The sequence below is a fragment of the Rhineura floridana genome, chromosome 5, assembly GCF_030035675.1.
Source record: "Rhineura floridana isolate rRhiFlo1 chromosome 5, rRhiFlo1.hap2, whole genome shotgun sequence".
Lineage (NCBI taxonomy): Eukaryota > Metazoa > Chordata > Lepidosauria > Squamata > Rhineuridae > Rhineura > Rhineura floridana.
The window spans coordinates 138651763-138677789 of record NC_084484.1 but is presented as its reverse complement, the minus strand read 5'-3'; the positions used below and the strand labels follow the sequence as shown (position 1 = coordinate 138677789).

The 26027-nt window shown below is 39.4% G+C and overlaps 1 protein-coding gene across 5 annotated transcripts; it reads left to right on the top strand.

The window, feature by feature from the left end:
• Nucleotides 1-9: 9 nt before the first annotated feature.
• On the top strand, nucleotides 10-20978 carry CEP97 (centrosomal protein 97). 5 transcript variants are annotated; one of them, XM_061628159.1, is made up of 12 exons: nucleotides 10-24; nucleotides 152-298; nucleotides 2724-2866; nucleotides 5575-5733; nucleotides 8461-8562; nucleotides 9150-9263; nucleotides 10639-10805; nucleotides 14367-14531; nucleotides 14852-14985; nucleotides 17536-18313; nucleotides 18807-18882; nucleotides 20016-20978. In XM_061628159.1, exons 2-12 carry the CDS (start codon nucleotides 217-219, stop codon nucleotides 20730-20732), a joined length of 2637 nt encoding a protein of 878 aa, XP_061484143.1. In that variant the 5' UTR covers nucleotides 10-24; nucleotides 152-216; the 3' UTR covers nucleotides 20733-20978. The 5 variants fall into 5 exon arrangements, with proteins under 5 accessions (XP_061484143.1, XP_061484147.1, XP_061484144.1 ...); XM_061628163.1 differs by lacking the exon at nucleotides 10-24 and having other exon boundaries at nucleotides 287-374; XM_061628160.1 differs by lacking the exons at nucleotides 10-24; nucleotides 152-298 and adding an exon at nucleotides 462-559.
• Nucleotides 20979-26027: the final 5049 nt, after the last annotated feature.

Here is a 26027-nt window from a genome sequence, read left to right as displayed (position 1 = left end):
TTTACTGGTGCATGATGGGAAGTGGTGCGCTTTTCCCAGTAGCTCGTTTATTCCTAAAAATGCTCAAAAATCACTATTTGTGACGGCCAGACTTCATTAGAGCGTCCTATTTTCATATACAATTTCTGAAAATTGTTTTTTCTCTATGTAGATTTAACCACCCAATCAGCGTGCAGAGCCCGCCCGGTTGCCTAGCGTTGTGAGCAAGCGGGAAGTATGGCGGCGACATCCGTGGCAGTTGCGGGGGTATCAGCGGCGAGGGCTGAGACGGCTAAGCCAGCCATGGGCAACAGGGAAGGTAGGCAGGGGATCTCAGTAGGTATAGTTCCTGTGTGCCGTAGATAAATTGGGGAGACTCGATGAGAGATATTCAGGTACTTCGCTTTGACTGTTGGGGGGGCGCCCGGTGTCTTATGGGAGCCGTAGTTTTTTTTCAAAATGTATCTTGGTTAATGTCCTAAGTTTATTTTGGAATTGGACTATAAATCCCAGAGGGCCCTGCGGGTACCCTTTCCCCCTTTATTTTGAGGAGTGGGCGTAATGCGTTTAAACCTTGTTGGTACGTTTAAAGGGGAGCTAGAATCTCTGTTGTCCTTTCATTGCTACGAAAATCCAGTAAAAGGAAAACGAGTCCACTCTGTTTCCAAAATTTTCTTCTGTGGCTTCTCTGTATGTGAACATAAAGTGGGTGTCTAATGTCAGGTGCAGTGTACCATACAATCGCATAAGACAATGGTTTGGGGGTCCTGGTGCCGTTCATTCCTAGCATTTAGCTAGTATTCTGACAAATGTCCTGGTATTAATTATCAACGTTGGTTAGAGGTGGGGGGAAGGTTTTGCTGGGAGAAATTTGCTAAAACTCAGAGTTACGTTACAGTTAGTTCTTTCTGAGCTGAATGTCAAGGCTTGAGCATCAGTTGTTAAATCTTAATGGTAATAGCGTGCATCTGACCGTGTCAGCCACTGAGTGTCAAGAGCCTTCTCTAAACAGCTGGGAGTAGAGATAAATTTAAAGTTGGAAAGTATGTTGCAGAAATACCTTTGGGATATAACCACAAATGAAGTATACTGAATTAGGGTGTCAAACTTTCATATTCATAATGTTGCATAACCTTTGGCTCCAAAAGGCTGCATTGGTGGTGTTCTTGTAAAATGATCACTCTATTCAACACTACTGTATATCATAAGGAGATACACATGTGAACTTGCAGATAAATCCCACTGAGTTTAATGGGGTTTACTCCCTGGTAATTGTATTTAAGATTGTGCTCTTAGAGCAATCCTGTATGTCTAGTCTTACTGAATTCAGTGGGGCTTATTACCATATAAGGAAATAAAGGATTCCAGCTTAATTTGTCGTCTTACTACAAGAGCTTTCAGTTTGTGAAGTGAAACCTATATAACATGATATGTCTTAGTTAACTCAGTATTTCTTTAACAAGGAAAGGGATTAATATATATTTTCTTTTACATTTGCAAAAGTATCTTGTAATTTTTTTAAAGTAAGTTTTGCTAGATGAGAGCTCACATCAGACACCAAAAAGATGTAAAAGCCAGAAAGTAACAGGTGTAGAATATATTTTATTACCATGCCAATTCTTGATGTATTAACACACCAGTCCTCCTCAGGGAGAAAGTTAAATTTTCAGAGCAGCCCTTTGCTATGATTTATTCTTTTCTGCATTCCACCAAAGCAGATTGACCTACCAGAAAGTAGCAAGGTGAATGAGGCAGGCCATCCATAACCAAGCCATTGGTGGCTTACCATAGTCGTTTTCTTGTGACTGATAGAACATGATTCTTGATACCAAAACTAACTGGCTTTTTTTGGCTAAGTAGAGAAAGTTTCATTTTCTCCATTATCACTCTTACATTTAAATACACATATACAGAATTGGGTAAGAATTCATAGCAATTTCCAAGATATGAGTATTTTAACATTATTGCTAAAGTTGTTGTTTATGATGGGCATTCTCCAACTTTTCCCCAAATATATGATAAATCTTCCCTCAAATAGAGGAAAACATTAAAATTTACCACATTTGAGCTGGTTTGTACATTAAACTGCGTTTGTACATTAGTCTGCAACTGTGTTGGAATTGCTTTTTAATATGCTCTTTAATATGTTTAATATTTTATATATATATATATATATATATATTAACCCTTTTAACCCTTTTTAAAAGATGTTTTAAAAGCTTTTTAAAAAATGTTTTTAAAGTTGTTTTGGTGTATTTTAAGGTCTGTTTTTATGATGTTTTGATGTGTTTTTAGCGCTTCTGTTGGCCGCCCTGGGCTTCTGCTGGGAGGAAGGGCAGGATATAAATAAAATAATAAAAATAAATAAATAAAAATAAAGTGTGGCTTAACATGAACAAGCAGTGTGCTGGTGCATGCTGCTCAAAAGTTCCTGAATCACTTCTCCCCTGCTCTGGCTACTGCTACCACACTGCCTTGGCTTCCCAGTCATTGTTTGTTTGAGGGAAATGAACCTCAAGCACTGGTTTGCATGCAACATGAAGCAATCCTCTGGTTTATTTCCTCCGCAGTATGGCAGCAGCAAGAATGGGGGTGGATTGAAACAAGTGTTCACATTAAATCATAGTTTATTTTAAATTTTAATAGTTTAAATTGATATGCTAACGGGAGTATTTTGTACCTTTCCCTCTGATTTTTCAGTGTTAATTTCTTTTTAACTTGAAAATTTTCTTCTTTTCTCATAGGTTCATTAATTAATTGGTCGGGCCAGGGTTTACAAAAATTGGGACCCACTGTATCTTGTGATGCAGATCCACATACTTTGATTCTGGATAAAAACCAGCTAATTAAATTGGAGCACCTGGAGAACTGCAGAAACTTAATGCAGGTTAGTTGCATATGCCTTTAATACAAACAACAAGGTATGTTTGTTGTGTTATCCTCCTTTATATTTACAGGAAAAAGCATGGAAAAATATGCTTAACCTCCAACATTTTGAAATGTTTTTGTTCTATAGATTTTCAGGAAACTTCATGCTGGAGGGTTGCTAACCAGTGAATACAAACCAAGAAGGTTTTGGAGTCCCCAGCTTTGCATACAGATAAATGCCCACATTTGAGCAATTAACTGATGTTTTAAAAATGGGTTTTTACACAAATTCTTGCAGTGGGAGAAAGTAAATACCAGTACATTTAAATCTGCAAGTTAACTTCAAACGTGCAATAAAATAAAATAAAAATTTTCCGTATAGTAACCCAAACATTTAATTGACAGTAACTACAACAGTTATCAAGAAATGTCACACAGCAACCACCTTCTCATTAAATTGGTGAGAATAACTCTCTGATCTGGAGGTGTAGTTTGAATGGTCTAATCATAATAGACGTAGGCTGCAATCCAATACATGTCTCCTCAGAAGTTAAGCTCCTTTGGGTTCAGTGGGACTTACTCCCATATAGGTTTGTGTGGGTCGCAGCCCTAATCCCAGTTCCTGCTTTGTTGGCATGTCAAACCACATATTGACCTAGCCAGGTTCCTTTTTGAAAGCCTCTATTTTAGTTCTGAATCTCCAATAGGAAACTATTGTGTATTTTCCCTTCTGTTCAGGCCTTTCTGTATAGCAGTCTTACAGAGCCAAGCTTCGTAGCTATAGTTGGGAAGGGAAAATGTTTTGCCTGTCCGTCACTGATTCCTATGGCAGGTCAAACCTTTGCACACAACAGCTACTGTCTCTAAGAACAGGTTGCAATATAAACATTATTCCAAAGGATGACAGAATTGTTAAGATACATTTTTCTCTGAAAGGGAAGCAGATTTTATTTGTAATTGATATCTGTATAAAAGTGAGGTTCTTATTTTGCTTGAGTGGGTGAAGAGGGTGGTGACCAAACAAGATTGGGGGGGGTATAATCCATGTGGAAAGATTTCCAAGTGAGAAATAAGCTCAGATAAAAATAGAGGGGAACATGCTTAAAATTGGAATAGGGACGTCTGAGCCTCACAAGGGAAAGAACAGAAAGAAAAATGAAAATGAGAAGAATTTCAGAAGAAATAAAAACCTATACAAACTGCATTTATTCAAAACTGTTCATGAACCAAATATCCAGGCCCAAACAGGCTGCACAGAAAATAGCTAAGAGTGGATTCAAAAACTGAAGGGGAGGATATGCTCAAAGCATAAAATTCCTTCTCTCAAAGAGAAAGCAAAAGGATAAGCTTGTCTCCAGAGGCCTCAGAACAAGCAAAAATCCATTAGAAAAACTGAAGTTAAGCAAAGAAGTGAACTCTAGGACTGAGTGCAGTTCTTTTTTTAGCCCCATTGATACCCCAACTTTTCTGTATTCTGATTTGTCCTTTTCTGATGCCCCATTTTTTTCTCCTTAAAATTTCAGTTCTATATTGGTAAATGACAAGTCATGGGATAAACACCTGCAGAACAGTTTTCTATTGTTTTAGGGATCAATGTGATTCCCAAGCCTTATTGGAGCATAGGAAGACTCACTAAGGTCATCAGCTCTGATAGCTGCATGTATTTTCTTCACACTAGTGCATTGTTTTGGTTTGACTAAGACCTTGTCAGCATTTCTGCTTCCCACATTCCAGACAGAAAAACATTTCTGCCCGCAAGACAGGCTTACTTAAATCATGATTCAGAACTACTTGACAAAAGTCTTTCTTCCATTCCACTCCATCGTCTGAGGTAATCACCTCCACCACACATGCAGATCTGCCCCCAGTTGAGCTCAGTAAGAGTGTACAAGTTGCCAAAGCACCCCACAATAACAAATTTGTATAATATTCAATAATAGAAAAAATAAAAAACCCATCCAGTCTCTTCTGTTAACCTTCAGAGCATCGCTCAGCATTACCTAACAGAGTAGAAGTCTGTAGGAGAAGGGCCGTAACTCAGTTGTAGAGCATCTGCCTTGCATGCAGAAGGTCCCAAATTGAATTCCCAGTATCTTCAAGTTGGGCTGGGAGAGACTCCTGCCTGAAACCCTGGAGAGCCACTGCCAGTCGATGTACTGTTGACAATACTGAACTAGATGGACCAATGGTCTGCCTCAGTATAGGCAGCCTTCTATGTTCCTCTTACGGCTTGAGACCTGGATATTTAATGATCCTACATGAACCTTCCTGCCTGGATGCTCCTGCCTCTGACATTAGGAAGATACCTATTGGAGGGTCTTTTCAGTTTGGAACTTTCTCTTCAGACATTTACACCTGATGTTGCCTTTACTCTCATAGACGACAGGAGAAGTCTGCCCTCTCATGCCTTAAATGGCTTTTAATATTCGAGACCCCTTTTCATTGCCGTTTAATACTGTTTCTGAGGATTCTTTTATGTTACTTTACTATTTTTAGTGTTGCATTGTAAGCCTCCATAGGCCTATGTGTGAAAAGTATGATAAAGGTCTTAATTTGACCTTTCAAATAAAAGCCAATCTTACATCATTGTTGGTTTGTGTATTGCTGAGTAATAGAGCAATCCTATACTCAGAAGTAAGCTGTTTTGAGGTTGATGGACCTTTCTCCTAGGAAACAGTTATAGGATTCCAGTTTCAGTGAGGCCTTTATCATTTTGTTCCTTTGCAGTTGTCAGTAGCCAACAATCGGCTGGTGCGGATGATGGGTGTAGCAAAGCTGACTCAGCTTCGAGTATTAAACTTGCCTCACAACAGTATTGGTTATGCAGAGGGATTGAAGGATCTGGTGCACTTGGAATGGCTGAACCTCGCAGGAAATAACTTGAAGGTAAACTTTTATATCACACACATATTCAGATTGTATCTATATCTGGGTAATCACCTAAGAATTCTTGTGCTAGGTCCAACTTTCTCCTACTTAAGATAAATGGGGTGGGGGATGAATCCAATTTAATATCTGAGCAGAATAGTAAAGACAAATGTTTCAAAATACAGTGTTGGATAAACAGTGATAGAAATTCCAATGTCAAACAGTGGTAAAACAGCTGAGATATTTTTTATATTCTGTACAATTTATGATTGGGATTTAAGATGTGTGAGCCCCAATCACACCATGTTCATAGAATCTGTTTTTTCGAGTCTAGTTTAGTCACTCTTCAGAATCTCATTAGCCAGGTTTTCTTCAGCATTTGTCATCTGCAAAGCAGAATGATTTCCCAGGTACATATTCACGAAACCATTATGCCAGAAAGGATTGTCCATTGACTACTTCTTTGTTAAGTCAATCCTATAAATTCCATTTGGGCAGAAGCCCAATCTTGGATCACTGCATCATCTGCAAACCAATTTTAATTCTTGGAAATAAATTGTGTATATCCAGCACATGAATGATTCCATAATTCTGAATTGGTGTATGGAATTAGTATCGGGGTGGATGAGGACTAATAAACTGAAGAATAATCCATATAAGTTAGACGGTTTCCAGTTAGTAGAACAGCCTATCTGGAAATAGGAATTTAACCTGTGCTGGATGGGTAGTGCTCTCCTTGAAAACACAGTTGGATATCCAAGTAAGCCAAGAGTTGCCAACATGGTGCCTATGGGTAGACATGTGCCTGGAGAGGCTGTTTCTAGTGCCCACAGGGTCCCCTTCCCTGCAGAAACTGGGCTTAAAAGAAGCATTATATTGTAGCCAGTACAATAGGCTGCTATGTGCATGTTGGTCCCCCAATAGTTTCTCTGGTTTGCAATGGGCCCAAAAAAGTTGGTGACCCCTGAATGGAAGTATAGAGTACAGATGTCCATTGATTTAAGTGGGTCTGCTCTGAATATAACTCAGCTATCACCCATTGGTTTATAGCCTGGGTTCTTCTGGAATCAACCTTAACCTTGTTGCCTAGGTGACAGCTGTAAGTGGGGGTGTGGGATTTACTCAGCTTAGCCTGTTGTGTCAACTACCCCTATTTCAGGAGAAGGCAGATCCGGCTATTCCATAGTTAAACCACAACTGGATTATTTGCAGTGCATTCTACCTGGAGTTACCTTTGAAAAGTGCCCTAAAATTTATGCTGGTTCTGAATGTGGCACTAGGATTCCGACTAGAGCCTGAAATCAGGATTGTGTTATTTGTTTCTGAAGGACTGCTTCCTCCATATGACTCTGCCTGAATCCTAAGAGGTCTTACTTTCAACTCTGAACTTAACATTTGATGGGAACAAAGGAAAGGCCTTTTCTGTTACCACACCCAGATTTAGGATTTTTTCTTCTCCGCGCCCCCCAAAAGATCTGCTTTGTCTCCCTCCTCATTGACCTTCTGTTGTGATGTTAAACCCTTTTGGTTTAAAAATACCTTTAAAGGCCTGACTTTATTACCTGGCCTAAGTTCGGGAGGGGGGCGGCCGCATAAAAGGCTTTTGTGAGAGTTTTATTATATTTTATTGCTATAGTTTAACTTTTTTTTAATCTCTTGGTTTGCTGTTTGTTTCGTTGTTGTTTTTCTTTCTGTTTTATGGTATTGTATAGTTCTTTTTGTGAGCCACCTTGAAGATTTATAGAGAAAAGCAGGATATAAAGTCCAGCCTATCAATGGTTTCAGAAATGAAAGGTGGTCTTGGTGTTGTCTGCATAACATCCTGATCCTACTTATGTGTCCTTTTTTGTTTCCTTCCCTGTACATCTCCTGTCCCTGTGTTCATCCCATTTCACCTTCTAGCTCTACTCCTCAATCCTACTTTTTAAAACTGTTAAATCTGGGCAGAGCAATCCAAATGGTGGGAAGCTGGCGGGGGGGGGGGGCGGTGGTGGAGGAGCCAGCAGAAAGCTCCATGGCATGCACTTTCCGCTCAGGAGCCACCGGCCCGTCTGAGTGCCAACTCCATTGGGAGCTGTGCACACAAGTGGAAAGTAAGCCGGCTCCCACAAACTGGGCTCCCAGGGAGTAAGCACTCCATGTAGATGCCCATTACAAATTTTTTACTCTGCTGGCCTTTTGCCCAGCAGAGATTTTGGCTGGATTGGGACCTGGGGAAGGGCTCCAAGTGCGAGGAGGATTTTGTGAAAGACCTTTTCCCCCTGTGGCTCCTCCCCACCATGGCCCATTTCTGAGCTACTGCCGGCTTCTGCCAGCTCTCTCTTTGCTGGGCTGGCTGTCCCCAGCGGCATTGGCAGGATCCCAGTGGCTTTGTGGCTCAGCCGCACTGGGGGACATCTGCTGCTGGAGCCCAGTGGTGTCAGGAGCCTGCCAGCTCAGCTGGGGGGGGGTGTCGCTGCATCCAACTTCCGCCAGCCCTAAATCTCTTAGAATAATGCAACCACAGTAAAGTATGCAAGCTTTTATTTCCTAATTTGATCTATTTTTCTGACTGTTGATTTTTATTTTCATTGTGGGATTCTAGACTATCCTAGTATATTAATTCTGTGCTAGTTTAAGATAATGTTACATGTGGGGAGCAATATCTATAGCAGATGCAATCTTGTTCTGTAGATGGTCTGTTGAGAAAGACATGCATAATTTATGAAGCTTCATAATGTTACTAATCATTTTCTCTTCCTGTAGACTGTAGACCAGATCAGCAGCTGTACCTCTCTTCAACATCTTGATTTGTCCGACAACAATATATCCCAGATAGGAGATATCTCCAAGCTTTTATCTCTAAAGGTGAATGCTGTTCAGTTGTTGGTTGGGCTGGACTGGAGTATTTTCTTGACGAGAGGGCTGTTCTTTATTAAGGCTGTAGTCGTATACATGCTTGCCTAGGAATAAGTCCCATTGAATTCAGTTTGGACTTCTGAGTAGACATGAATAGGATGGTATTGTATAGCACTTTCAAATGTAATGTTGGACTTCTGAGCTATAAATACTTTTGAACAGGGTAGGAGCCTAAGCTAGTCAGTCACACTTAACTCCATTGAAATTAAGGGGACTTATTAGTCATGACTAACTTGTCCCATTAGTTTCCGTGAGACTAAAGCGTAAGTAACTTCCCCAGGACTTACCCCACTGCATTTCACTTAAACCAAAGATAAATATTTTTTAGTACATGGTTAAAAATACTTCTTTTGAGATGTTATTTTTGTTTTGAGCATTTGATGCCAGCCATTTTACATTTCTGTGTTATAAAGCTGTTATTGTCAAAGGATGTTTTACATTAATAATAATATATAACCCTTTTTTGAATGTTCAAAGTAATTATTTAAACAAATGCTTACTTGCTGCATTTTCCTCCCATTCTGCTGCCTCTTAAGACTCTGTTGCTACATGGGAATATCATAACGTCATTACGTACAGCACCTGCTTGCTTACCTCAAAGTCTGGCTATTCTTTCATTGGCAGAAAATGAAATCAGAGACTTGAATGAGGTAAGAATAACATTTCTCAACAAAATTGAATAATTCTTTTGAAAACGGTAAAGCATTATTTGCTTTACTTGCAGTTTTGTCTTGTGTTCAGCTAAATTTCATACATTGCATTTTTAGTTTCCTACTTGCTTCCCATATTGTTTATGGATGCTACATAAAGTAGTTGGTGGCACAGTGCAGATGTGGGCTCCGAAAACCAATAAAAAATAGCCATTAAACAATTAGTCCAGGAAGACAAAAAGCACTATGAGGGACAGGTTCTTTTTGTTGTAATTAATATTGCGTTCCTTTGTTATACAGTCTCACTGCCTGAATCTGTTAATAACAGCAACATTTACCAATTGTATAGTCCTTTATGTACTTTATAAGGGATAAAAAGTTTCTGTCTGCAGGCTTACAGTAGAATAGATGTACCACAAGAGGAAAAGGGAATGGGGAGGGAAGAGGAAAGGAAGTAAATTCAGGTACCAGTTCCTAATGTTAGACATAACTAGCAGCTTGAATGGAAACAGTTCAGGGAGGAAAGGAGCCAAATGGCAGCCAGTCTGTCAGATGAGTGAATGGAGTGGGTCTTGCTGTCCCATCTGTTCTTCTGCAGTACCATGTGGAATTGCAGCTAAAAAGAGACATTAGAGGGTGAGGAAGGGTCAAATGGCAGTTGGGCCCCACTGTCTCTTCTCTCCTTTTGCAGCAGCCAGACAGAATGCTAAATTTCTGGATCTCCTAATAATCAGATGTCCTTATGAGACTATTTTAAAAGCATTCTGTTTTGATCCTCTATCCAGATTTTAAATGCCCTTTCTCCATGACAATGATGCAGTCAATTTCAGGTATAGACTGGGGTTGTCTGTGTTTGAACTCTGAAGTCTTCAAAACTTTGGGTTCATATATATCAGATTATTGTGAATAATTTGTAATTAAGAACTATCTGCAATCATTTCTGCTTTGAGACATCAAGATGGTTATGACTGTGCATAGTTCCAGTTCAATAGGCTAAAAACCTTTGATAGATATCTCAAGAATATCTTAGATACATGCTGTTTTGTTCATGAACAGGGAATTGAACTAGAACAGGGATATAGTTTGCATGGTGGTGAGTAGTAGTAGCATTCATTTCTGCACTGTGAAGCTAGTCTCTGAAAAGTTCCAACTCCTTTACAAGCAATATAGGTTTTGAGACACACAAAAAATGAAAAAAGAGCTTCTCTATGGATGGAAAGAAGCAAGTCAAATGATATTGTTCTTTCCCCCCTCAAATAACTCATTGTGTATAAATAAAACTTGACTGCTTATGCCATGCTGTTGTTTACCCCATGAAAGTAAATGCCAAACATTGAAATTCCAGTTTATCAGTAAAGCTATTGTTTGTTCTCAGATTTCATTCTTGGCTTCCCTTACTGAGCTGGAGCAATTGTCAGTTATGAACAATCCCTGTGTGATGGCCACACCTTCCATCCCAGGATTTGATTATAGGCCATATATCGTCAGTTGGTGTCTCAATCTTAAAGTCCTTGACGGCTATGTGATTTCTCAGAAAGAAAGGTGAGAAACTTAAGATCATGGATTGAATCTGATTAACTGTAGTAGCATACTATTCTGTATGCTTGTATTTAATTAAAATTAATTGCACATCCAATTACTTTTGCTTATAATGTTCAAACAGCTGCTGCTATTGTTATTATTTTATTCCACTATCATTGCATCTGCACAGAGTCATCCAGCAGAGCTATTCTGAGTCTGTTAAACTGAGGACCAGTTACAGTTAGATAATGCAGCTGCCTGCTGTGACAACTTGGTTAGACACTTTGAGCATTAAATCACCCACATCCACTTTGATTTAAATGTCATAAGCATAGAGATCCTAGTGATGTACTCTTGGTAGCTCCTTGTCTGGTTTTGATGGATTATTAAAAACTTAGAATGTGAACAAGATATTTGTAGTATGAAATCAACCATTAGTTCATTCATCCTTGCCCATCATCACTGATTAAAGCAGCCAGAGAGGTTTGGTTGGGTGGGTAAGAGGAGTGGTAAATGCCATTTTGAAGGAAGGAGTGATTACCATCCAGGTTTAAAGGGGCTGTTGTGAAACCTCTGTTGGGAGAAAAAAAAACTTCTGGATTCCAGTGTGTTGGATAACTTCCTCCCAGTCTCCTATATGCCATTCTTGGGCAACGTTCTTGAGTGTGTGGTGGTATTTCAATCCACTTTTAGGTCTAGATTTGAGATTGAGACAGCTTTAGTCACCTTGGCAGACAATTGTTGTTCAGGGAACCAGAAAGGGAGAGTATGTCCCTATTGCTTCTGCTAAACCTCTCAACCATAATATCTTTCTGGACTGCTTGCACTGTTTTCTGATGGTGGTGGTTCCAGTCCTTTCATGGGGGTCTGTTTCAGAAAGTGATATTGACATCTTGGTCATTTGTGCATGATATTCCTTGGGGATCGTTCTTATCCCCCCTGTAACTTACTCTGGGGAATTTGGAGTGCTTTAATGCCAGTATATGGCATGACACATAGATCTAGTTCTTCATTTCATCAGTTCCAAGGAAGCTGTTAATGTTCTAAATCAGGGCCTGGAAGCAGTAATGGACTGGGTGAGGGCTAAGAAATTGAAGCTTAGTCCACACGAGAGTTGGGTCCCTAGATGATGATGGACTACAACCTTCATCATCCCCAGCCAACTTAGATAATAGTCAGGGACAGGGAGAGTTTAGTCCAACACCTTGGGGGACCCAAGGTTGAAGAAGGCTGATCTAGACGAGATAAACATGGTCCTGGTCAAAAGGGAGATGGATTCTGGGTAGGCTTCAACCTGTTTTAGATGGGTAGTACTCCCTTCAGAGAACCAGGTTTGTAGTTTGAGGGTACTCCTGGATTCAGGATTCCACATAGAGGTTCATGTGCTAATGGTGACCAACAGTGCCTTTGTTCAAGTTTGCTGGTACCCCAGCTGCCTCCAGCTGGATCAGAGAATGTCAGATCTGGCTACAGTGACACATACATTAGTTACATCCATTTGGGATTACTGTAATGTGCTCTATATAGGGCTACCTTTGAAGAGTATTCAGGAACTTCAGCTGGAACAAAAAGAAGCAGCAAAGATATTGGTGGGTGGTTGCCAATGGGATTGTATAACACCTTTCTGACAGTAGCTCTACTGGTTACCGGTTTGCTTCCAGGCACAATTCAAAGCATCGCTGGTCACTTTTAAAGTCTTAAATGGGTTGGGACCAGGTTACCTAAAGAACCACGTCCTTCCATACCTATAGCAGAAGGAGGGTGATAGGAATCAGAGCAAAGGCCGCACTAGATTATGGAACAGCTTGCACCTTGAATTTCAAGTGGTTTGCCATTTTCTGTTGGTCAGCAAAAGCCCTTCTATACTGGCAGGCTTTGGCAGCAAAACCTTGGATGAGGGTCCATATTGGGCGCTGTATTTGTCATGCTTTACTTTTCATTTTGTTTTATCGATATCCTTTATTGTGGTGGTGATCTTAATTAATATGTAACTTTAAATGGGGCGTAAGCCTCAGAAAGTCTATCAAGTAAATAAATTAATACTTGTTTTATCTTGCCACACTTCATGTGTGCTCTATTTTATTTATTTATTAGATTTATATCCTGCCCTTTCTCCCAGTAGGATACTGTAATGGAAGTTAGTCAGGAAGTGGTTTAGCAATTCCAGTTATGGGGAGTACAGTGTGCGGGTTTGGGACATCTTGAGTGTAGACATACAGGCTTACGTAGTGAGTGCTATACTCTTGTCTCGTCTTAACCTCAACTAAGGGGACTCAGGCTGTTAGGCCTACTGTTTCTCCAACACTCAGTTGGGTCTTTTGAATGTCAGGTTGGCAATTGCTAGCACATCAGTGGTCTGGTATTGTTGTAGCGGTGATTTCCAGCATATGCACGAGACCGGTTGTACCCGGTTGCACCCAAGTGTATGCCCAAGACAGATAGACAAAGTCCGTGATAGGTTGAAGAGTCTTTTACTGACTAGCAGTTACAGACAGTAATGCAATCCTGGCTTCTCCTTACTCCTAGTAACACCCCCACACTCTGTGCTTCAGCTATCAAGATTTTATAGCTAACACTGCCCTTCGCCAGCCGCATCTGCTGTGAGCTGACCTTAGCAGTCCTGCACACTGTTTAACCCCTTTATGTACATTTCTGCACTGTCTTTCTGGAAAACTCTTCTTACATTTCTGAGCAGCCTACAGGTATTTAATTCTGAAAGAATTTGCTGATGTCACCTGGCTGGGTATCGCTGGTCCAATTTACTCTAGCAAATACTCACCTTTGTACAAATCTGAGGAGAAAGGTCAGAAGGGGGATGTGTCTGTTGTCTAAGGTACCATCCCGTTTGGGTATCCTGTGGGTAGAGCTGAAGGGTTGTGACTGTGTGCTTTTTGTGATGGGGATGTGGACAAAATGAGGGATTCCATTAATGTACCCCCCACCTGGCTGTCTAGTGGACTCCCCAGCATGGTTTACAGAGGTGATGTCTGCTTGGTGGAGAGCAGGAGTGGTGGAACCTGTGGCCCTCAAGATGCTGTTGGACTGCAGCTCCCATTAGCCCCAGCCAGCATGGCCTACGGTCAGGAAATATGGAAACTGCAGTCCAGCAACGCCAGGAGAGCCACAGGTTCCCCACCCCAGTGTAGAGGCTCCCCGTCCTTTAGTTCAGAGGGACTTCACTATTTATTTAAATAATATTTTTTTATTCTGCTCTTCAGTAAAAAAAAAAAAAAAAGTTCCCAGAACAGCTTGCAGTCCACTAAAAAGACAGTCCCTGCCCTCAGGGTTACAATCTAAAAAGACAGTACACACAAGGAAAATGGATTAGGAGGGAAGAGGAAAAGGCAAACTAAGGTACACGTTCTTAGTGATTTGGATACTGTAGATGACCCTGATAATTACTATATTTTCCTAGTTTATCATGTTGTTCCTACATTAAACACTTCACTGCTATTTCTTCTGAGTTATGATCTACTTCTTTTCAATTTGGGTTATAGTTTTGTAAATTTATTTTATCGTACATTGCTTTGTGCAATGTTCTGCAAGAATATTTCTTTTCAAGGTGGCTGTTCTTCCCTCTAGCTTGAAAGCAGAATGGCTTTACAGCCAAGGAAAGGGAAGATCTTTTCGGCCAGGCCAGCACATTCAGTTAGTACAGTATCTTGCCAGTGTTTGCCCTCTTACTAGTATGTTTGGGCTCCAAACTGCAGAGGATGCCAAACTGGAAAAAATTCTACATAAGCAAAGGTAAGAACATTATCTTTTATCAACAATGGGTAGTTTTAATAAACATAATTGTTTTCTGTGGTAGAAACAATAAAAGGATAACCTGTTAATTTTGGCAGCTTTAGTCCCAGCACCATCAACTTGTGATTTATTTACTTATTTAGTTGATTATTTTATTTTGTTCTCAAGCGAGCTGGTTTGCAGAAGCCTTCTCTGTTGGGTCCTTGCTCACATTTTGCTAAATTTGGTACTATAAAAAACGTTTGGTTTTTGGAACCATTCTGCTTCAGTGATTTAGTTTAACTTAGTGAAACAAACCAGTCTCTAATTTTTATCTTCAGATTACACCAGAGGCAACTGATATACCAAAGCCAGGCTGATGAGCCATCTGTATCCACAACTTTACATAAAGGGCTGCCTGTTACCAGTGAGCCAAACAGCCCTGTCCATGGGCCACAAATCATGACTGAAAGTGGTAAGATCCACCATGGCTTCCATAATGCTGTTTATAATGGAACCCATTATCGAATAAACTAATAGCCAGCATTTTCATTTGCTTGGAGCCAACATGGTAAAGAATAGCAGCATGATGGAGAGAGGGGATGGCAGTCCATTGTGACTTGAGAGAATGAAACTAGGAAAGGGGAGAGATTGGAACTGGAAGTGAAAGGAAAGGGAGCTATGAAGACTGAGACTCTGGGTTACTGAAAGATGGGTATGTAATATGAAATTGGCAATGCATGACCATGTATGCTGGCTCTGAACAGTACTGTAGCTGGAACTGGGAAAGCAAAGATGTGCCTTTTCTCTGTTATGCAATAGCATGATTTCCAAAGAGACGGATCTCTCTTCTTTTTCCTAGCCAATACAGAAGCTGCAAAATGTGTTGAGCTCCTTTCTGCTTTGCTTGAATTGCCTTTTTAATAATTCTGATATATCATGTGGGTTAATTTATGGGTTGTGCTGGGAATGGAAGGCCAGCATTGACTCCTGGTTTCTTTGTTGTGATTCTTCTCACAATTAGATCTATTTAAAAAGATGAGCAAGAGAATCTTAGTTTCTGTCTACTGTTGTTAAGTACAGTTGCTAGGTTCCAGCCTATCTAGGGTAGACACCTTTTTTGTTACCAGATCTACATATGTCTTGGTTTGCATGTTACATGCATGAATATGCATGTTTCCTTGTGTAACCACACAGATGTGATCTTTGGGGTTTTTGAGCCAGAATCTGTTGCCTGCCACAAAGGTTATTACACTGTATTTATTCAAAGACAACCGAGTCCCAATTTGGGTTTGAACAGAATAATAATTATTTACATTGCAAAAATAGTGGCTGGCAAGTAGTATGGCTTTGTTGCTTGAAATGCCAAGTACAATATTTATTATTAAACAAAATGTATATACCGCTTGATTGCAAAAACCCTCTAAGCGTTTTACAAAAAACATTAAAAATTATCAATAAAACAATTAAACAAGTAATTAAAAGAATTTAAAACAGCAACTAACTAAAAGGATTAAAACATATCAACATGTTAAGTGTCTGGATAGGCTTCCCTAAACAAGAAAGTTTTAAGCAGGTGCTAAAAGGAATACAGTGAAGATGCCTGCCTGATGTCAATAGGCAGGGAGTTCCAAAGAATAGGTGCTGCCAGATTAAAAGAACAATTTTTTGCAAGTGTGGAACAAGTATTATGTAGCACCTGTAACAGTGCCTGTTCCACAAATCAAAGTGCTCGAGTGGGCACATATGGTGCAATGTTGCAAAATTGCAAGATACACATCAGTGGAGTCCTCGAATGCAAATGTCTTGGATGTGAGCATGCAATGCTAACAGGCTGTCTTTTAGTTTCAGTTCTCGTCTGTAATGTGAGGATAATGACACTGACCTGTCCTCTAGGGCAGTGGTTCCCAACCTGGGGGCCGTGATCTAATCCAGAGGGAGCTGCAAACAGTAAAGAAATGAATTATTTATTAAATTTTTTAAAAAAGTCTTCACTCCTTGGACACCGTCTACTCCCCACTGCTGCTGCAGACGAGGCTGAGCGTGGAGCTACCAGGAAGAAGGATTACTATCCCTGACTCGTGTCTCCTCACATTACAGCTGCTGACAACACCCTTACGTATAACATATTCCCTGAGTGCACGTTAACTACGTCATCAGTTCTGATGATCATCCCAAGGCTTAAAAGCACTAACCTCAATCTATCCACCCTTTTGTCGTCACAATCTAGCATCCCCCACTACCACATTGCTGCTTCTTATTTATTTATTTATTGTTATTATTATTATATTTTATAAGCTCAGCAGGTTGACTGAGGTCCACATACTGCAGCTGAAATATATTTATTTAATTATTACTGCATTTATATCCCACCTTTCCTCCAAGTTGCTCAATGTGCACATAGCCCCCCTGTTTCCATTTTATCCTTACACCAACCCTGTGAGATAGGTCAAGCTGAGAGACTGTGACTGGTCTAAGATCACCCAGTGGGCTTCATGGCTGGGTGGGGATTTGAACCTGTATCTTAGTCCAACACTGTAACCCACTGGTGTTGGGAGAGAGGACTGTACATCTTCAGACTGTGTGTGTGGGGGGGGAGGGGGATACTAATTGGATGAACCTTTGCATTAAGAAAAGAAAGCAACACCTCCCTGTCTGCAGGGAGCTTTTTATGGAAAAAGATATTTGGAGATGTGATTTTGCCACGCAGCATTTTTTCAATTAACAGAGGCTAAAATTACAATTAGCATTGGGGGGGGTGTCAAGAAATCTTTTGAGCTTATAAAGGGGGGTCCCATACTCATAAAGGTTGGGAACCACTGCTCTAGGGTTCATGTGAGGATTACTGAAATAACGCTACGTGAAGTTCTTTGAATGCTTAAGAACACTTTTAAAGTACTGACTGTTGTATGTCATTGTCTTTTTTAATAATGATAATGCTGTACAGGGATCCCTCATGTATATGCGGGAAGAATATATGATCATGATACTGCTTAATAAGTGCTTATCTCATTCTCCTTTTTAGAACCTGTTATCAAAAAAAATACATGGGTTGCAACAAAATCACATGATGATCATTCCTATGCAGTTAAGAATGTTTTTCCATCATCAGTGCAAGCTGAAAGAAGTCTTTCTAAAGATCTGTATCTGGATGACATACAAACTGATGAAGACAAGTTGAACAGCAGTCTTCTGTCCTCAGAATCCACTTTTATGCCTGTTGCACCAGGAATGTCTCCAATGTCTCCTACTACTGCAGAATTGAGACTTCACAGAATCAGTATTGAGACAGAACATGTGGGGAATGCTGACTTTGAATTTATGAAAGAGCTTAACAAGCAAGAAATGCAGAAAACTACTTCTATGGGGCTTAGAGAGGGTTCCATCAAATCAGCAGAGGTTGTGGAAACTCAAAAGGAAGATCAAGAGGAAGGAATATTGTCCACTTCTAGTTTGTCAGTAACCACCATTACTCTACCTGCTTGCATTAACAGTTGTGAAATATCCTCTGAAGACCATGTTGAGTACAGTGACCTCAAGCAATCACATACTCCTGAAGAGAATGTAATTAAAAGTTTTCTCCCTGCCAAATCTCCAGAAGAACTGCCTGCTGATGCAACCTTTACTCTATTCCAAAAGGAAGATATGCTTCAAGAAATGAACAGAGCAGCCACCAAGCTTCAAGCCTGTTGGAGAGGATTTTACACAAGGAACCACCATCCCAGAGCCAAGGAAGTGCGTTATGAAATTAGACTTTGTAGAATGCAGGAACATATTATGCATTTAACTGAAGAAGTAAACAAGTAAGTTGGCTGCCATTTTCAAGCTAAATAATACAGATATGACACTGATACAGTTTGATCTTCGATATAAACGTTAACCTATCTAACTGCTAACAATGTAACTAGCACAGTAGAAGTGTATAGCTGTTGCATCTTGCTTGGCTGATAAAGATTTTTCTTGTCCTATGTTGTGTCTAATTTTGTGTTTGGAGCAAGGTAGAAAAAACTGAAAAAGCCCATCAGCTTCAGAAGGTCTCAGAGGTAACAGAAGATGTGATCTGCTTTGAAGAATTGCATTAATGTAATTATCTACACAGGATAAATAATCTACAGGATCCCTTGTCTTCACAGTTTCTTAATAAAAATAAGGTTTTTACTTCTAACAAGTTCTAAATGTTCACTCATGCAGATCAGGGCAGAGTCCCATCAGTTGCTGATAAAATAAATAAAAGCAATGCAGCAAATATGTTTGAATGGATTTATAAAATCATATTTATAAGTTTACTATTTGTAGATTAAGAAAAGAAAAAGATGAAGAGATGCTTCAAAGAGTTGTGCAAGAGGAAGCAGTCAAATTCCTTTGGAATGAGGTAAACATCTTTATCACTAAATAACTTTCTGACTTTGTATTAATAAAAATCAAGATGGAATACATGGAAGAAAAATATGTGACACGTTGAATACCTTATTTGACAAACAGTGCAGTCCTTTGCGTATCTACTCAAAAGTAGAGATGTGAAGGCCTGGAAAAATTCAGAAAAAAAATGGTTTTTTCCCCGAAGCTTTTTTGTTTTTTTCTGAAAAATTGAAAAAATAGATTATGGAATATTTTATTTTAGCATGATGAACAAAATGTTTCATTGAATCTTGGTCCCCCCTTTTTCTCAGTTCTTTTTATGAGTATGGGTACTTTATGTCTGCTTGACACTGTGGAGGACTAGCAGAGACAAATAATTTTCTGTTACTAATGTTGATGGTTTCTTCTGTTTTTTTAAAAAAATGTTTTTAGCCTGCTCCTCATAAACTGGCAAAACGAAAGAGGTTCCTTACAGTTCAGGAGCTTATAGCTCCATTCGTTACAAAAAAAGTAAAAATTTTAAAAAGTAAATTCAATTTGTAATAATTGTTTGAATAAAATTATTATTATTATTATTGTTTATGTCTACCCCACCTTTTGGCCAAAAGGCCCTCAAGGCGGCTTACAAAAAAAAATTAACACAAATATAAAAATACATCAATAAAAACAATACAATTTACAAAAAACAGCAGTTACAACATCCAATAAAATACATTAACAAATCACAAAGCAAAAATGTACTTTTAATATACCAAATGTGATGATTTTATGCCAAACCAACTTGTACATAATCACATTTTATGTTCCTGAAGTAACAAAGTGACTTTCAATCTGTAAAAAGTGCTAATACTGCATTTTTGCATTTTTCTGAAAATTTTCGTTTTGTTCTGAAAAAAACCTTTTTTTCCCATGGCTTCAAAATTTCTGGAAATTTTACATCTCTACTCAGAAGTAACTTCTATTGAGTTTAGTGGGATTTAACTCCCAAGGAAGCGTGTATAGGATTACCGCTTAAAGGACACTTCACACAGGATGCATAACTTAAATGGATCTTTCATATGAAACTGAAAATATGGCAATATGTGATGTGCATATATGTCTTTTTACTGAAATAACATTTCCCTTTCTGGGGGGTGATATTTTCAGGTTAGACGTATCCAGGAGTGGCAACTTTCAGTGAACCCACATCTATGTACTATCTGGCAACATGATATTCCTGCATCAAGCATTTTGGGTCCCTCCAAGCTCAATATGGAGCCACTTGGACTAAATCAAGTACCTTCTCCTGTTGATAGCTCAACCTGGTTTGTTTCAGCTGCTGAGGCTTGTCATCAGAAATATTTACCAAAATTTCCTGACTCAGGCTTCCATTCCTGTGTGACTGACCAGAACTGCCTTAATGACTCTCAGTGCTGTGAAGAAAATGTAGCAAAAGCAAATGGTGAGACCTCTTTAGAGAATTCTTTGGAAACAGTCAAACCATGTGAAGATTCTCTTTCAGGGGGCCCTTCAGAAGCTGAAGAGATCCAACTGGACCACGTGGAATGTTGTAAAGAGAGTTTCAACAGTGAGCAAGACAATAGTCTTCTCCAGCAGTATTTAAAATCAGTTGAGCAGCTAGATAATGCTGATGACAAGAAAAGTGGCAGCAATGGGGCAGAAAGTAGTAGGCCCAATACAGCTGTCTCAGAAGATCAGGATATGCTGTGCAGTGCTATGTCGGGCTCCCAGGAGGAGATTGCATCAGCACAAGATAGAAATGGCCATCCAGAAATATGCAACTTGAATGCAGAAATGGCAGAAGGAAAACAAACAGATGGTGACTCTTCATTCCAGGCACTTCCTGTTAGCATAACTGTGTAGCAGGTATGCAGTTAGAAAAGCCACTAACACTTTTTGTTATTTGTACAAGTTTTTAATACATTTTTGGAGACTTGTGCTCCTGTGCTGTTAAAGCAGCTTTAGATTGTGAACAGTTTTGCTAATAATCTAATCTCTGTCCGACCCTGTGTTAAACCGTAGCAAGCAAGTTTCACTATGATGGACACAATGCAGTTATTTTTTTATGTGATCTGAACAGGTTTTTATAAAATATAATTTTGAAGATTCTGACTACTTTTCTTATTACCTTACTAGATGAACTAAGCAGTTCTCTTTCCCCAAAAGACTAAGCATGCATTCTTGTCATAGTGCTCATTTTAATAAACTAATGAGAGAAATTAAAATAAGAGTACTTATCATTTGGTGGATATAAACAGACAAAACATTCACATTTCATAATTTGTAAGAGATATTTTGACGAACAGTTTGAAAATGTATGCTTAAACTCAGGTACTAAAGCCATAGCATGGATATTTTATTTGCCAGGCTTGCTTCATGTATAGATCATCTTTTTTAAAAGAAAAGATGAAATAGTTTGCATATCAATTTACAAACATGGCTACTTGAGTTCTATATGATCCAGTTCTTTATCTAAGAGGACTTATCATTGTGATGTAATTCTTTTGTTTTTTTAGCCTGGGGAAAAAAATTCTGCATGATGCAACAGAGCTCACTAGGAACTTTTAAGGGCTAAACCATTCTTGAACATAAAGATGTAGTTTCCCTCAGCTTCTAGCTCTACATTCCAAGGATCACAAGAACAGATATGTTCCTCTTATGGGAAATTATGGGAAGTTTGATGCTGTAGCACCTGACATTTCAGTTATAATTTGCCAATTTATCTCAAGGATAAATTGCTTCACATCATTCTCTGCTCCTTTGTAGATAGCCAGGACATAAGAGATCTAGGTGTTTCCTGCAATCATGTAGAGTTGTAAGTTCTCCTTACAGCTCTCCTCCTCACACAGAGTCCACTGGTTTGTACAGGTAAACTTATTGACGTACATTTTCAATATTAATTATGAATAGTTACTGTGACTAGTGGTAAATAAGTTTGAATGGAAGAGTTAGTTTAAGCATGCACTTAAACTCTGCCCTTTGAAATCAGTTAGCTTAATTTTGACCATTTTTTAAACTCTGTACAACTGTCTGTAAATATAATCTGCATTTTTTGATGAAGAACAAAGGAATTAAGCACATCTGCCTTCTAGTTGGCTCAATAAAATCTGTCTTCCGTTAAAAAGGCAATAGGTATTGAACGACTCGGCATTTTGGAGGCTTGGAGAGCTGAAGAGAGCTATCTTCAATCGGTTCAGTAAAAATTCCCATAGAACATTGAAATATAGCTATAATTATAAAAACTCTTCTCTGCTATGTTTAAAATATTTCCAAAGGAATAATGTGATTGTGTTGGAATGACTGCAATCTCTCTCAAAAGGGAATGTTACATTAGCAGAACATGTATGTGAAAAATGAGTGAAATCCAATGTTGTACGAGCAGACTTCTACTTGTGCAATAGAGCTTCCCCAAACCCCGCTGATCTGCTCCAGAGGGTGCCCCAAACCTCTGAAGCAGGTTTTGGGTGCACATGAGGGACTGGGGGGGAGAGGGCATGCCCTATTGCATGTGTGGAAGTCTGTTCTGCTCACATATGGTCAGCATTGGATGCCTCCCAAAGATACTTTGATCACTTACTGAGGATCATAATCCTCAAACTTCTCTGTTGTGCCATTGTATTTTAACAAGTGCCTCACTGGCTGCCAGTAGTTAAGACTGGAGTGATATCCAGATGCAATCTGACCGTCTCACTGGCAAGGAAAAGGTTGCCTCTGTCCAACTTGATACATGTTAACTGTTTCTCTGCTTCATGTAGTCTGGTGGAATGCCTGACTAGATTTTGTTGCAACAAGCTATTCAAATGCATCATGAAGACAGCAGTACATTTTGTAGGTGCCATCAGCTGATGCCACAGAAAACCACATTTTCAGAGAATCTTCTAAATTTTGATGCTGTTTACCAATGGCAGTGAGCTTGAAAAATCATAGGTACAAAGACTTTCCTAATTAAATCTTTATGTATTTAATACAGAGTTATTTTGCTTGTATGCTCATGTCTACATGTAACAACAAAAATTATTTCAACATGTGAAGATATGCACAGTATATGTCAGTGTGTAACCATTCTCAGCTTCGTCATACTGAATAATTTATTCTGGTATGCTTTGTTTGCATAGAACATAAAAGCTAATTATGAGCTTTTGAGGGGGGAACTACCTTCCGCAGAGTTTTATGTCATTTGATTGCATGTATGCTGAAACAATGTGGCATTATGTACACTAAACAAGAAGGATCAGTACTTCTAATTTTGCCGTGGAGAAGGAAGGGTGTGCTGTGAGAACTTTCAAATTAACATAACAAATTGGTTCTTTTTAGAGCTATCACTTTTTAGAACTATCACTGGATTCTTAAAGGAGTGTGTTATGTTTCATTTCAATGATTTGCTGTCAGTTTTCTAAAAAGCCTGAGTTAAACTTATAAAGTCAAACACCATCCTTGCAAAAACTTATTCACACTCATTGTGGGGCTGAGTGTACGACTGTGTTGTGAGAAGCCAAAGGAAGGACCGGGAGATGAAATAAAAAGGGGAAGGGTGTGGTTTTTTCCATTTCCACAGCCATTTCCGTTTAGCTGCTCTGCAACTGCTTCTGTCTAGTTTCCAAAGGCCTAACATCTTTTATGATTTCATGGTAAAAGAGGAAAAGGAAAGCATGATATACTACTAGCTGTCTTTCTACTGTTATACAGCTGGCAAAGAGGATAATGAGGTGCTCTTGTCCCCATAACAGTGGTACAACTCATGCTTGTATGCTGTTCCAAGTGCTTTTTGTCATTCATGCTCCCTCTCCCACACATTTTATTGTGAGGGCAATGACTCCACATTCCAAATGGTTGTTTTTTTTAAATGTTCTTGTTAGCAGCCTTATAATTATGTGCCTCTGTATCTGTGCATGCCAGTGTTCTAATCAGGAGTGCTTCTGGTGTGTGCTGCTTGATTTTTTTAATTAAGTAGAATTTACTTCATTTTTTGGACAACACATTTTGTGTATTTTCATCTTGGTCTTTCATTCAAAAAATCCGAGTACATGGCCTATTGGTAATGATAGATCTATCAGTATTGATAAACAGTGCTTTGTGTCCACCAGCGCTGTTCTGCTTGTACAACAGACTTTTGCTTGCACAATGGAACTTCTCCAGTCCTCTGCTCTGTGACCCTGTGTGCACCCTTAAGATCTGCTCGAGTGGGTTGGGGGACCCTCTGCAGTAGATTTTGTGTCAATGGGAAGAGGAGAGGGAAAGGAAGTCCTGTTATGTGAGCAGAACGCTGCTCATGCAGCATTGAATACAACCCAGTGAGTCTCGCATAAGATCGTCAGAGCATGCAGTCCATGACTCCTTTAAAATGATTAACAAAGGGTGGTATCTATTCCACTTGTGCAACAGGCTGATGCTTGCACAAATGAAATTTCCCCATCTCTCCTTTTCCCTGCACCCCTATGCCCTTCAAAATCTGCTCTAGAGGGTTGGAGAACCTTCAGGAGCAGATTTTGTAAGTGTTAGAGGAAGGGGAAGTTCCATTGTACAAGAGGAATGCTGCTTGTGCAGCATTGGATGCAACCCAAAGCTTCCATGTCTTAAAAAAAGGGGGGGGGGGAGTCTGAGGAAATGTCATCTGAAGAATTTTAAGTTTTTACATAGGTGTCCATCAAATGCTGTCATGATTCAAAAAGGCAATTTGATCACTAGCTAGATAACTGTAGTTTGCTCAGGAGCAAAAGGAAGTGTCATTTGCTATAAACTTAATCTAAATGTAATATAACTTTTATAATGTTGTTTTTTTAAAAAGAAAAAGAAACGAGAGCCTGCATGCTTACACTTCTTGAAAATGTGCAGTTGTAACTTGTCTTGATGTAACTGAATAAATGTTTTCTGAATGATGTGGGATAACATTCCTGCTACTTTTATTTACTAAATTTATATCCAGCCCTTCCTCCCAGTAGGAGTTTTGTTAGCTAAGCAATGTCTTCACGTTTTCTATTAACATCAGTATTTTCTGATCTTCATTCAAGAGCTGGAAAAGTTTAAATGAGTTTCTTAAGGACTGATTGAACTATTGGGGCATCCTAGTGCTTCAGCTGTTCCTGTGTGGCCACTCAAAGAGGGCACAGTACTACTTGCTAGATAGTAGAACTAAGCCTATTATTCCTGTCTCTTAAGGTACCAAAGGCCCCAATCTCTCCTCCCACCCTGACCATGGCCAAATTGTACTTTGACTAAAACCTTCTAAAACCACAAGAGGTGTGGCTTATAAACTTGGGCCAGTCATGGTCTCTCAACCTATATAACTCTTAGGATGGGGTGGGGGCTCATGCAGGTTATCTTGAACAACATGGGGGAAGAGTGGGATTAAAATAAGAGGATCTATAACTTCTTTGTTTAGAAGGGAAAGAAAAGCAATAACCACCAATGCGGGTGGGGGGGTCAGATATACTATATACTAGTGTTCCATGTCCATACCCATAAACTTTCATGATTACAGTAATTCTCATAAAGTAGCTGCCTCCTATTATTATTTATTAGATTTTTATCCAGCTGTTTTTCTCAAAGGAGCCCAGGGCAGCAAACAACAAAATACTAAAAACAATAGAATTTTTAGGGAACATTCAAAAACAACCCAAATATCCTCACAACTAATAACTGAAATGTTTTTCTAACCACCAGGGGCACGGGTCAACAGAAATATTAACAATAAAGGGGACAGGTGTGCATCAGCAAGAAGGGCATTCCATAAGTGGGTGACTGATATTGCAAAGACCTGGTCAAGGGTCAGCATGCAGAGGTGACATCACCATCAGAGCATTGCTGATTAAAGCCCAAGATGATTATTGGAGGGAGGTGGTCCTTTTAGCCAAATGGATACCCAGCCATTCAGGGCTTTGTAAGATAGCACTAATGTCTTGAATTAGGCCCAGTAGCTCAATGGCAGCCAGAACTGTTTTCAGAACACATCATCCCATTAAGTTGCCCTACTCACCAAACTGTAAGCCATATTCTGCACTAGATGCAGCTTCTGGACTAGAGTTGCCAGGCTCAGGGCCAGAGACTGATCCTGTATCTTTAGGAGAAGAGAAAGTCAGCCAAGTGCAGGTGTTCTTGCAACATTGTAATGGGAAAAACCACAAGGTGGAATTCTCCGTCTCCACTGCACAACTCTGAAAG

Excerpts from the sequence above, each read along its gene's own strand:
- CEP97 (XM_061628159.1), top strand. The coding sequence starts at position 217 with ATGGCGGCGACATCCGTGGCAGTTGCGGGGGTATCAGCGGCGAGGGCT. Across the intron at positions 299-2,723 it reads AGCCATGGGCAACAGGGAAG|GTTCATTAATTAATTGGTCG; the intron begins GTAGGCAGGGGA and ends CTTTTCTCATAG. Across the intron at positions 2,867-5,574 it reads ACTGCAGAAACTTAATGCAG|TTGTCAGTAGCCAACAATCG; the intron begins GTTAGTTGCATA and ends GTTCCTTTGCAG.